General features: G+C 46.5%; 1 protein-coding gene across 1 annotated transcript; it reads left to right on the top strand.

The window, feature by feature from the left end:
- The first annotated feature begins 377 nt into the window (after positions 1-377).
- Positions 378-13,932, top strand: LOC6729200 (protein hedgehog). Its single transcript, XM_039295465.2, has 3 exons — positions 378-1,240; positions 8,865-9,126; positions 12,687-13,932. The coding sequence occupies exons 1-3, from the start codon at positions 767-769 to the stop codon at positions 13,358-13,360; spliced, it is 1,410 nt and encodes a 469-aa protein (XP_039151399.1). The 5' UTR covers positions 378-766; the 3' UTR covers positions 13,361-13,932.
- The last annotated feature ends 100 nt before the right edge of the window (positions 13,933-14,032 follow it).

Genomic DNA, 14,032 nt, shown 5'->3' with positions numbered 1-14,032 from the left:
AGTTGCAGTCGAGGATGCTGCAGCTCTTCTCCGCCAGCAACGCACACCATCACACATCCAATTGGCAACAGGCACACACTTTCATCCATGGCCATAATGGACCGCAGCACACTATGCCATGCATGCCATCCAACATCTGTTGCCAACATCGCTTGTACATAAGAAGCCGAAGACTCAGGCACTAACACTTGCAAACCAGTCTTGTGAGTATGCTGCATCATCCGGTTGTCCCGCTCCCACTTTCCTCGCGACAAGGCAGCATAAAAATGAACACCACAGCCGATCGATCGTCGAGTGGCCTACGCACACAATCACAACTCGGAATGAACTCGAGGCGGTAGTGTGCGTGTTGGTGTGAGCTGAAAGGCCTAGGGTTCTTGAAAGCACCCTCGTACTCGTACTCATACTCGCATTCGTATTCGCTGCCGTACTCGTACTCGCACTCGAACACTCTGCGCGCACGATACTCCGCTCGGAAATGTCATTTGTCAATCACAGTGCGAGCGCAACGGTTGTCCGATCCGAGAGCTAACTGCCAGTTCAGCGGAGAACAGTTAAGTCAGTTAGGATCTGCGATTCCGCCGACTCAAGTATTTCGATTTAGCCAGGTTAAATCCAAATAATACCATAAATCTAAATAACAAGCGTGTCGCCAAATAAGCGTGTCTGTGTGCCAAAAGTGAAGTGCTAAATAACCAAAAAAATAATAAGAGGAGATACAAAATCCAATCAAGAGAAACAGCAAACAACGAGTCTTAGATAAATCATGGATAACCACAGCTCAGTGCCTTGGGCCAGTGCCGCCAGTGTCACCTGTCTCTCCCTGGATGCCAAATGCCACAGTTCCAGTTCCAGCTGCAGCTCCAAATCCACAGCGAGCTCCATCTCCGCAAGCCCAGAAACGCAAACGATGCGCCACATTGCGCATACGCAGCGTTGCCTCAGCAGGCTGACCTCTCTGGTGGCCCTGCTGCTGATCGTCTTGCCAATGATGTTTAGCCCGGCTCACAGCTGCGGTCCTGGCCGAGGACTGGGTCGTCATAGGGCGCGCAACCTGTACCCGCTGGTCCTCAAGCAGACGATTCCCAATCTATCCGAGTACACGAACAGCGCCTCCGGACCTCTGGAGGGTGTGATCCGTCGGGACTCGCCCAAATTCAAGGACCTCGTGCCCAACTACAACAGGGACATACTTTTCCGCGACGAAGAAGGCACCGGAGCGGATCGCTTGATGAGCAAGGTAAGGAAAACCCCAACACCCTATCGTTTCTAGTAGCAAAATTTGTAATACATCATTGGGAAAGTTTCGCTTATCGGAATCATTGTGACATAGTGACTTGGAAATAATTTGTAAAAACCAAAATATTGACTGACTAATCTAGTCATGAATAAGCATTTAGCATTGTTACCAACGGAAATGTAGTAAAAACCCAGTCTTACGCCAAATAAATTACTAATTCTAGGAAAAATCATGTGAGATAACAATATCAAAACGGAACTTGTATTGCCTTAAATAGTACACTTAATATTTGATCTAGGTATTATTTTGTGATAGAAGTAAGCCTACTTTGATATCGTAACACAATGAAGTGTATGCTAAATCTGAGGTAGGGAAGTCAAACACACACCATTTAGATGACATTTGATTGCTCATATTGTTCCGAATTCGTCTTCTATATCAGACAGCTGGGTTCCGATTTGCGGCTAGGCTAATTCCGTGCTCATTGCGCACTGCACACACATTTTGCCACCAGTCGTGGTCACCAAATTCAATTGTCAAATTAGCGATCGCTTATCGCTGGCGCTGTTTTATAGCCCGTATCTAGCGATCGCCCGATGGCACGAGATTGTGCCACTCAGTTCCCATTGATAAACGCTACGTGGCGGAAAAGTGCCCAATCATTGACTTGATCGAGCATTGGCTATTTCACCAACTTTATGGTGGCGGTTGCGGCCATAAAACTGGGCTGAAGAAATATCGCATTAGTTTTGAGCATTGGCCATTTATATGATTAATTATGCATCTTATCGCCGCACTGCACTTGTTTCGCAAGTGCAAAAAAACAGGAAGCCCGATACTCGACGGCAGAACGGTAGATAGCGCCTGAATTCCATCGAACTTAGCCATAAAGCTGCAAAGCGGCCCGAAATCCAAACAAACCGCGCCAGCGCGTTCAACAACCTCGATCCCAATCGATCCCCGGATCATCATTGCAAATACATAGTTTACTCAACATTGTGTGTGTACGCTTCGCAAATGCGTTTTCGATTTCGCGCTGAACAACAAACAGGGTATCGAATGCGGGAGATTACAAGTCCCGGTATTTATCAGGTTTTACTCAGCCAAACCCCGCCCACCTGTCCGCGCCCCAAAAGTGGAGGCACGCGAGCATTTGCCGCTTATCGCCGGCGATTGTCTGATAAGCGGACTGCAGCCAAGTAGCCCGTTCGCCAATATACACGGTTACCTATCCCCCCAGATAGTGACTCTATATTTGCCAACATGTGTAGCTACATGCTGGCACTGAAAGAAAATGGGTTTGCTTGCCGCTTCTCTTATGGTTCATTCTGAAAAATGTGAAAATTACTTTAGGTGCAAATACTTATAGGTTGCTAGTTGTGCTGTATCGGTGCCATAACAAAATGTGTGCTAAGACACCAGCTACGGCGAAGAACAGCAGTATCTTATCGCCATAAAAAAAGGGGCAGGGGCAGTGAAAGTGGAGTGGGTGGCGGTGGGATGACCAACCAGTTGGTGGGGTGGGGGTGGCGGTGGTTGGGTTTCAAAGTGCGAAACAGCTAAAACAAGTGCTCAATTCAAGCACCAGCGACAACATTTCCAATTAGCCAGCAATGAATGGGGTGGTTGCATTGCGGCCAGAAGTCGGATCAGCACAGTCAAGACCCCCTAAGAGGGCCGACATTGAAGTTGCTGATATATATAATCGGCACGCTTCCCATGGGCGCACAACCAGCTTATCTTCGTGTTACTTTAATGAAATTTTAAGTGTCGATGTGTAAAAATAGCCTTGTTATTGATTAGCGCCATAAACGAGCTATTATGGCTTTTATGGCGGACTTCCATTTTCCTTGGCCGATTTGGTGCTATTGAACAACAAACCAATAATCAGAATTGTGGGAAGACAGATTACGCCTGCCATCCGACTAATATAGTTGATTTAAAGAGTTTAGTATGACTTTCGATTTGTTGATTTATTAGTCAGTGCTTAGTGTTTCGCTTTAGAACTTTAAAATCTGATTTTACTGTACTGTGAAGTAAAATCGTATTATCGAACCAGTTGTTCGCCGGCTAGAGTTTCACTTTGAAAACCAATTCCAAATTGCATTTGGCAACTGCCACGCGCCCATCGGGGGATTCTAAAAGGTTGCTGCCATTTCAGATGTTACCTTGAATTTGATATGCAATCAAAAGGTATTGCAGCCTTTCCAGAAACTGGCGAACAATTAACAGTTGCTCGCACGGCAGCACAATCGCAGTGACACACCGAAGGCCAAGGTCCTTCGGGCGATTGACTAAACGGCCAAGGACACTCGGCGCACATAAAAATCCTGTTGTTCACGGGACAAATATTTACAACGGCAACTGTTCCGCTACCGAAGTCGTAGTGTCTATATCCAGTGACATTGAGATCTTTTCCCATTCCTCGAGGAGCTGCAAGGAGCACCGTGGAGTGCCAACAGAGCGCAACTAAAACGCATTTTATGTGGATTTGGATCTGGCTATCAGACCGAGTGACTTACTGGCCGCTGTGCGTGAATTTCAGCTGCTAAACAATTCGTTGTGGCCATTTAAAAGGCTCGAAAGGCGGACTGCTAGCTGCGTGGCCCTGACTGTGGGTGTGTTGCACTTCCCTCCGCTTCCCTCCGGTTGCATAAACAAATTGCGAAATTTCAGCAGTCGCGGCACACAATGCAGCTCCTAACCGAAACGAACAAATGCATCGTAAAGTGCTGGGAGCTTATGACAAGTCATTGGCTCAGGTAATTACCGGCGAATGTGTCTAGGGCAACACTTTTCTTCAGCGCTGAGCTGATGTATCTGCGGTATCTGAAGTTGAATCTTGAATGCCACGGGATTAGACGAGCAGCAGAGCAGCAGAAACCGCAGCGGACAGATGGATATGGATGTGGACAAAAGAATGCGTCAAAAGCCGCAGCATAAGTTCTAAAATTTCATAAATTGTAGCAACAATGGGGCTGAGGGCAAAGCCAATGGGTAATCCGATATGATTATTGACATGCATGCAGCAGTGCCAGTCGTCAAACTCCAGACCCCAGCTCCTCCATCCCTGATCTTCCAGACATGCACATCACCATCAAATCAACTCCACCTAAATCAAATCAAAGTAAGCCCTCAGCCGAGCCATTCTAATAGAGCATTATGACTCAAAATTGATCCTATTATGACATAAAAAAGAACCAAAACCTAAGAGAAAGAACACAAATCGCTGGGTGGGATGATGTCAGAGCTTCAGTTTCATTTTCCCTTTGCCAAAAAAAAAGAAAAGGAACTCAAATCAAATCACGTCAAATGCTGCGATAAGCAAACATCAGCCAATTTCGTGGGAACATTCCTGCGGCCAACAAAGTAATCAAACTTATCAAACAAACATCAGTCAGGCAAAGTGGACAAATCGTCTCCTCCGAAAAAAGAGCCCCTCCATATAAAGCCCATATATGTTGTATATGTATATATCGCCGATGCGGATTCGCACTGTTTGTTTGTTTGTTTTGCTTTTGTGCGAGATGCTTTTATATTATTATTATTAATCAATTTGATACTTTTACGAGGGCACTCAGGCGCGAATGTTCAAGGATTTGTTGCCCCAAAATGCCATCGATATTTGCCTTTTTGGTTCTCTGGCTTTGGCTTTTGCTTTATTTGCATAAAACTTTTATGAACTTGCGCCGGGAGAGAATAAGAAGATCGCGATCAGAGATCGCGTCGCGGCTATCACATTACTGCTGGGCGAGTGACTCACATTTCACATGGCTCCTCTCCTGCTCCGCATCCATTCCTGCAAGTCATCCCAGATCCAGGGGATCCGGGGATCGAATGGAAGACCCCAAGGCAGCCGCCACCCCCTCGCTGCCCGCTGTCCGCTGCTCCAGCGGTGCCAGTGTGCGGCTCATAACTCATCATCAAAGTTAATCACACATCAGGGATTATGGCGCTTATCATTTAAGACCCGGCCCGAACTTGGCTCTTACCTGACTCTTGGCTACTCCAACCGCCAACTGCCAGCTCCAAGCTCGAGCTCCAAATGACTTTTGCTGATCGCCGGGGGGACATTAAATGTGGCAGGCAGGTGGGGCAGCGGGCAATAGGCCACAGCTGAGATTTAATTTACGATTTCTGCAAATTAATAGCATTTAATTAATAACAATAAAATGACGCCTTCCCCTTATGGACATTTATTTGACGCGTGATTTACGAGCATTTGTAATGCGTTTGGGTTTTTTTTTTTTTTGTTTTTTTGTGGCGAGTGGATTTAAGGTCTAGTAAATGGAAAATTTTAATTTGCATTTTTAACAGTGGGAAATTCAATTACTTGCGAAACTTGGCTTATCTACCAGTTGACTTTAACCACTGCTATATGCCATCTTCCAAAGTGGTAAAAATTCAATTAGCCGCGATACAGCACCGTTAATCCCCCATTAATCCAATAAAGGTTTCAACTTCTTTATGCTCTGCCATTTATAATGGAAACAAAAAAAAGGCGAAAACAAACAGACAGGAGCAGACCTCGGACCCCAGATGATTTCCTCAGATTCCGTAAACACAGTGCCATTCGTTTCCAATTAATTAAAACTTCAGATTTTTCTGCTGGCCGATTGATTTTTGCGCTGTAATAATTGCGCTGCCAGCGCATCGTAAACAAATCAAAGACCGCCGCTAATTCTAATGAAGCGATGACGAGCTGTGAATAGATTGCCAACACAAATAAACAGATTCCAGCTGGAGCTGCGGATTGGCAGTGCACTTGAATCAATCAGGGGATCCATAACAGTTTGCCAATTAAGTGTGGAAAATTGTGCGGTCGAGTGGGCCACACAGGGCGCTAAAAGGCGCGCTGACTGATGGCAAGGGATTCTGGGACTCAAGACTCCAAACTCCAAACTCCAGAAACCGAGATACCCTAAGTTGCCACCTAAGTGGCGGCCCTCAAGTGGCCCACCTCAGACCCCGTTGACACACATATCGCATATAGGGCGTATGTGTGCATCGTTTAGGTGGGTGACGTGATTTCTTCAGTGTTTCAACTCGTATTTTTTCGACTATATCCTGTGTCGCTTCCTCAGTTGTAAGTTTTCGCTTCCTCTGCGATCTCAATCAGTGCCGGGAATCAAAGGATATGCCATATCTGCTTACACCATAGAGCACGTGCATCTGCATATATATGCACATATATGCCGCATATATGTGTATAAAAAAAGGGGTGACTCCCCTGGCAGCCGTAACTTAATGCGCACTTGAATTATGTCGTTAAATTGTGTCGTTTCCTAATCGTCGGTTTCCCTGGGGTACCCAAGACAAGTAATCCGAGACTCTCGCAAAAAAGCCCACAGATGGGAGATGGTATATGGTATGGTATGGTGTGGTATGGTATGGCCTGGTATGGTGGACTTGGGTTTGGGATGGGCAAAACAAACAAAGCCCCCGAACTTGTCTCTGGTCGAGAGCGGGCTATTAACTCGAACTGACTCGGCCAACTCGCGTCCTGACTTGGCTAATGATGATGAGTGCCTAATAATCTTCGTGCCATAATAATTTCGCCCGACCATTAAGAGCGTCAAATTGGCAGCCAGCCAGTCAGACAATTTAAATCAATAAAACTGCAGTCGCGCGTCCATTAAAAACGCATCAGAGGCGAATAAAATGGGTGAGGAATAAAAAACCAGAAACCGAAATAGCAAAATCAAATGCAGTTGCTCCCCCCATCCATGCATATAAACAAAAATGCACAATGGGGCGTGGTCGGATTTTTCGGGGCTCTGAGTTTTTTCCCCTTTTTCGGGGTAATGGCTGAAGAAAAGGCAAAGTTCACACCTTGTTGAATGTCTAATTAATGCAGCTTTCCTAGGGGGAGATGGTATGGGTATGGCTATGGGCATAGGTATTAATATGGGTATTGGGATTTTCCGATACACCGAGTTGCCAGGGCACGGGCTTATTTACACTTGACGCTGTTGTCTAACGGCCACTTACAAGGCACACACATTATTTAGCCATCTTTTTGGGCCGCCGACGCCGTGTATCCGTAAATGTTTACCTTACGCACCCGTCGGCAAACGAAGTTGGGCGGAGTGCAGTGGAATATGGGATCTGCGAGGCGAGATCCCAGTCTCGAGAGATCCCCGAACCCAGTTCCCAGATCCCAGATCCGAGATCTGAGACGGGCCGTTGTTTGTACATTGCGCGTCCAGCGCATCGATTCGAATTCGAGCTCAATGCATTAGCATGTTGGGTAAACATCGTTGGCTGGCAGTGCTTAAGACAAAAGCGTTTGTCTTTACCCCAACCATGGCTCCATGGCTATGGATATACACACTCGTTGGCAGCGATCCTCTGTTTGTCGTTACGCTTTTGTGCTCATTAGCACGACTTGGCTCTCGCCTCTTAAGTCTCAACTCTCGACTGGTTAAGCCTTTTAATAAAGCAAAGTTGCAGCGCGTTGGGCAAATATCATTGAACTCTTCTCGGAATGCGGCCTGCCACCGCAATTTGCCACAGGGCCACGACTGTGTGACAAATTTGGCAGTCCTGTTTTGGCCAAATAATAGCAAACAGTGACCGCTACAGATCCACACCTCATCAAAACATAAGCCCGAAAAGGCAACTGCAACTGATCGCTGTGGTTTGGTTTGCCATCAAGTAAAAAAAGAAGAAAAGGATCTTCGTGTCGCAAATTGATTTTACGGCTCGCATTCTGTTTGCCCACAAAGGCAACATCCTGTCACCCCCGGACTCAGTCCGTTGATAATTGATTTTGTGGCTGGCTCAATCTTTAAGACACTCTCTTGTTGCCCCGCCCGAGTCTACACGTTTCTTTTTTTTCCTTTTCGTATTTCGAATTTTGAATTTTGGGATCTCAAATATTTGCATAGACTTGTTCGAATCCTTTTCTGCTTGGCTGGCATTTCTCCCGGCCGGCCAGTTCTATCCACTAAAAAAATCAAATGAAAACGAGCCGACAAACGGATGAGCACCCACCACATTGGCAAACAAAGCGTAAGCATTTTCATATTATCGACAGGAAAAACAAAGAGTGAAAAGGGAGAAAATAAAAGGTCTATCTGCGAGCGTGGGTTAGGGTCACCATCGCCATCGTCGAGGGTCAGTGTTTGAACTGCGCGTAAGCATGGGCAAATAAGCCTTTGGCCAAAAGGGAACTGGGCAAACAAGATCGCCTGTTTGTTGAGGTTGCAGCAACAGGTTCAAAGGATGCGGCCAAAAAGGGCAGACTCACAGAGCGAAGAAGGTAGAAGAACTCGGAAAAAAAAGTACCTCCTCTAGCTAGTTAATTTTCTTGTTCAGGTATAGCTATAGTCTTGTTAATTATAAAGTTAATGATTTTCATTGAGAATTAGAGATTCATAATATTCCCTTAAATTACATCATCTCCACATCAACATGCTCAATAATTTTGTTGAGTGCACTAAGTGGGCAAAATGAACGCATTGGGCCCTTTGGGCCACCGAAATGAACGCCCGCATGCCACGCCCCCGCCGACAGCAGTGTAGCCATCCCGCTCCCTCGTGCGTGCTGCGTGACTTAAAACATGGCGTCTGACTATTAACAATACCTAATCGATCTCTTCGTTCTCTGCCCCCTTTTGCAGCGCTGCAAGGAGAAGCTGAACGTGCTGGCCTACTCGGTGATGAACGAATGGCCCGGCATCCGGCTGCTGGTCACCGAGAGCTGGGACGAGGACTACCACCACGGCCAGGAGTCGCTCCACTACGAGGGCCGAGCGGTGACCATCGCCACCTCCGATCGCGACCAGTCCAAGTACGGCATGCTCGCCCGCCTGGCCGTCGAGGCCGGATTCGATTGGGTCTCCTACGTCAGCAGGCGCCACATCTACTGCTCCGTCAAGTCAGGTAATTATCCACATACATAGTTTACTTAATCGCTGTTTTTATATTCATTATTTGGTCATTTTTCATAATGAATACTCGTAGTTTTCCGATTTTACGGCTTATGCATAAGTTAGGTAACAATTTAGGCAGTGTAAATATCAAAAGCATGCATCATGAATATTATCAAACTGTGACTCATAATGTTATAGTATAGTTTAAATTAAGTTCCCTTACAACTGAAAATTGTTTTAAGCTAGTGCAGTCCGTAGGAAGCAAAAAGTGCTGGCCGAGGTGCTGGGTGATGGGTGGGCCTGGTCAGTTAGCCAGAAGTGACACTAACAAGCGTAATTTCGCATGTTTCTTACTGGCGATCGCTAAGCTGACAGGCGTTGGCAAATTTCAGCCGCTCGCAGCTCGCCCTGCACTTCGCATCCGCCGAATTGGCCACGGCTGCAGTGCCCAGTACCAGTACCAGTGCCAGTTAAAAGACACGACTCTCAAGATCCGAAAGAGGAAGAAAAACGGCAACAAAGTCCGAAAACCGGACTGTGGATGGTCTGTGGGTACGAGGACTGGGAACTGGGGACGGAGGACTGAGGACTGCGGACTGGGTTGGAACCCGAAAAGTCGGCTCCAGAGGCGGCAACCACCACTACTAACCGCATGGCTGTTGTTTTGACATGTTTAGGTTTGCGCCTGTCAAATTAAACGAATTGATGATACGACACCCAAAGCGTTTCTCAGGCAGCACAAACTGGCCAAGACGGTTGGAGAAGCAGGCAAACGGGCAACAGGCAAACTGGCAAACTGGCAAAGAGGCAAAGATGAATTAAATGCCGGGCTAAAACCTGAGCGCGGGCCTAATTGAAAAAAAAGAAGAAAAAACAACAACAAAAAATACACCGAACGGCCAGCAAGTTAGCATCATCAGTTAAGACAAGCCTGGCCGTCGAAGTGTGTATCCGTGAGCTGCCATTATGGCCAGCAACCAGTTTTCCCCGAAACATAACGAAACTGCCCCAAAGACCGAGAAGAAAATGCTTTTGGCCCGATCAGCCAACCAAAACGGGCCAAGACAATTAAGTTTTCTTGCCAAGATTTGCTCTCTCTCTTCGGTTCCTCTTTCATACTTCATTTCCTTCATGTTTTTTGCATTTCTTTAGCGGCTCTAGAGGGATTTTCCCTTTCAAGTTTCCCACACATACAGACAGATAGACACTTTGGGTGCGACCGGCTGTCAGTTGTTCATTTAATTTCCATCTACAATTACAAGATGCCACGCCTCTTTCCCACACACGCAGTCGAGTCACAATATTGTGACTTTTGGTGGCGGCCCATAAAGATTGCGGCAGGACAAAAGGGCGAGGGAAAGGAAACGGAGCCGAGTGTCCTTGCTCATTGATTCTAATTGCTTATGAAAGGAGCCGCCAGGCTATGAGCCTTGATCCTGCTGTCATCCTCCCCCACTCCAACTCGCTCTCCTTGGGCAATATCAAAAGGTCAGCCGACGCACAACAAGTGGCAAGCAGGTCATCCCATTGCCCGTCCGGCAACATGTGTGTGTGTGTGGTCCAGCGGGTCCTGAATGCCATGTGTTGCCAGTGGTGCTAGTGGTGCTGCTAGCTATCAATAAATTACGGGGCGATTGATTGCTGATAGGCCGCTGCACATAAACCACGGGCTTATGACAGTTTTGGCACAGCATTCGCTGCGCCTCGAGTTCGCTGCCTAAGTCTTTCGTTTGCAGGGGCCTAAACGGCAGCAGCAGCAGCAAAAGCAAAAGGAATAACAACAACAGCAGCAGCACGACGACGAAGAGTAATGGCTGTAAACCTTTTTGTCGACACTAATTTTTTTTTCAGTTTTTTTTTTTGTTTCGCTCTTACCAATGTTGCTGCTGTCTTTTGTTGTTGTTGTTGCTGGTGTGTCGCGCGCGCGCATTAAAGCCCCCAAGCGCGTGTTGTTGTTGTTGCTGTTGTTGCATGTTCATGTTAATGCTGTCCAAACGATCAGTCACCAAGCCAACAACAACAACAACAACAACAACAGCACCAGCTTGGCTGTCCTCTGTTTTGTAATAATTTATCAGTTTAGTCTTCACAACAAAGATAAAATAACGATAATTTTAACCACTTTAATGGTTTATTAATTTATGACCCTTCAAGTTCTTCACTTTCCACTCACCGCCAACAACGAAGACGGCCTGAGATTTTTCTTGTCCCTCGTTTTTATTTTTTATTTTTTTGGTTTCTGTTTCTGTTTCGGTTTCAGTGCCGTGTTTTGGTAGAAGGTAGATTTCACACCAATTTTTCTTGTTACTACCGCGCTTCCTTCTCTCCATCTCCCCAGAATCTTTTGTCCATTTCGTGTGTTCTTTTGGGCCCGATTTCGATTCCGATTCCTACTCCCATTCCGATCCCATTCCCCTTTCGTCCATCCACATCGATTATGGGTTTTATAGACCGCCAGCCATATGTATTTAATCCGATTTTTATTGTTTCTACACTTTTGTGTGTCCGCCTGTCTCTGTTTACCAAAATGCATCAATGGGAATTTCGGGCTGGCCACTGGGAAGGTGCATTTTCTTTGGAATTCCATGCAGCAGCAGCGGCATCAGCGGCAACAAGGCCACTTTATGGCCGCTCATTATAATAAAGCGCGCGGTTAGTGGTCGCATTTGGTCTGGAATTTTTAATTTGAATTTTACAAGCAGCATCGGCGCTTCGAGTGTGGAGTGTGAAGGCCCCCAGAGAAAGTTCTATAAAGTGCATCCCGATATATGTTCCAGATGCATCTGGGTGGGCCTGGGCCCTGCAATCCGATACCCATTAATGATGATTAATGTGGCCTGCACTTCGATTATTGTTTAGGTGGGTTGCAGCATGTTCGGTAATTGCCAACAGGTTGCCAAAAAGGTTGGGAAAACAAACCACAAGCTGCTACCTGGCACATCCCCCTTTTTGTTTCTTCTCATTTTATTCCTTTGCATTTTTTCCCTGGGATTTCTAAGCGGCTTTGGCTCGAGTTCGGCTTCGCATGCGGCTGATGCTGATCCCACGGCTAATCTTGCAGGGAAAACAAGATCACAATTTTTGTGCAAGCCGAAACAAAAACACGTCGGCCGCTTGTTATTGATATGCCTGGCAGATCGCAGATTGCTGATCTCCGATCTCGGATCTCTGCTCAACGATCGCATTAGGTTCCTGGCTTGTTGGCGAGCCGCAAAAGGCAGTCCTTTCAGTCCTTTCGTGCCCATTGTTTCACATTGGGCTGCAACGGGCCAGCCCCGGATCTGTGAAAACCTTTTTGACTTGTTGGGCTTGGCAATTGGATGCTTAACGCCAAATTAGATTAGCAAACTAATGCCATTACCTGGGCGGCCCTCAGTAACCAAACAAGCAATCTGCAGATCAGATTTTAGATTGTGTAAAATACATGAACACGCATGCAAGCCTTTAAAGTGATCATGTAACTACTCTGGATATGAATATTTATTAGAACTTTCTAGGAATATTTAATAGTACCTTATAAATATTTAAAATCCGATTTTCTAACCGAATCCTTTCCTCTCCTACTTGCAGATTCGTCGATCAGTTCCCACGTGCACGGCTGCTTCACGCCGGAGAGCACAGCGCTGCTGGAGAGTGGAGTCCGGAAGCCGCTCGGCGAGCTCTCCATCGGAGACCGTGTCCTGAGCATGACCGCCAACGGACAGGGCGTCTACAGCGAAGTGATCCTCTTCATGGACCGCAACCTCGAGCAGATGCAGAACTTTGTGCAGCTGCACACGGACGGTGGAGCTGTGCTCACAGTGACGCCGGCTCACTTGGTTAGCGTTTGGCAGCCGGAGAGCCAGAAGCTCACGTTTGTGTTTGCCGATCGCATCGAGGAGAAGAACCAGGTGCTCGTACGGGATGTGCAGACGGGCGAGCTGAGGCCCCAGCGAGTCGTCAAAGTGGGCAGTGTGCGCAGTAAGGGCGTGGTGGCGCCGCTGACCCGCGAGGGCACCATTGTGGTCAACTCGGTGGCCGCCAGTTGCTATGCGGTGATCAACAGCCAGTCGCTGGCCCACTGGGGACTGGCTCCCATGCGCCTCCTGTCCACGCTGGAGGCGTGGCTGCCCGCCAAGGAGCAGTTGCACAGTTCGCCGAAGGCGGTGAGCTCGGCGCAGCAGCAGAATGGCATCCATTGGTATGCCAATGCGCTCTACAAGGTCAAGGACTACGTGCTGCCGCAGAGCTGGCGCCACGATTGAGATGGAATCCAGGAAGACCGATCCTGATCCCAACGATCCTGTATTGTATTATATCCTGTAGTTATGTATATGCCTAATGATTGATGTATTTCAATGTTGAATATCGTTAATAATCGATCGATACTATTTATTTACCACAACAAATCAAAAACCCACACACAAAACACCCCACCCAAGCGATAAAGCAATGAGCAAATGAGTATGAAATCAAAACGATGCGAAACGAAATGAAAACACTGTTAAATGTCCTTGACTTATTGTTTTTGCAAACATTTTAGCTGTAAGTAGGCAATCCTCGGCGCAGATCCTAAATCATCCTGAGAAAATCAATCGGCAAACTCCCGGAGAACACAGACGACTGTTACTGTATATTATCATGGAATTGAATTGCATAATTTATTGAGGTGCGGCGGCGAGTTCAAGCCCTTTGATATAATATATATCGTACTTTGTATATAGAAGAAGCATTATAGTGACTGAATATCTTATTGTAATTGTGTATATAATACTTAATAGTTAACTGCGTATTTATACTTAATATTTAATGAAATATAAAGAAATTGTTTGATAAAAGAATGTGTGTTGTTGTTATATTTCAGGTTGTTCAAATGAGCGCTATAGTATTTTGTAAAATTTTAAATATTTGAAATTCTACCGCCAAGTGTCTTGCTG

The sequence above is a fragment of the Drosophila simulans genome, chromosome 3R (assembly GCF_016746395.2).
Source record: "Drosophila simulans strain w501 chromosome 3R, Prin_Dsim_3.1, whole genome shotgun sequence".
In the NCBI taxonomy this organism is placed as follows: Eukaryota; Metazoa; Arthropoda; class Insecta; order Diptera; family Drosophilidae; genus Drosophila; species Drosophila simulans.
Note: the sequence above shows the minus strand (reverse complement) of the source record. Positions and strands in the feature narration are given on the sequence as shown.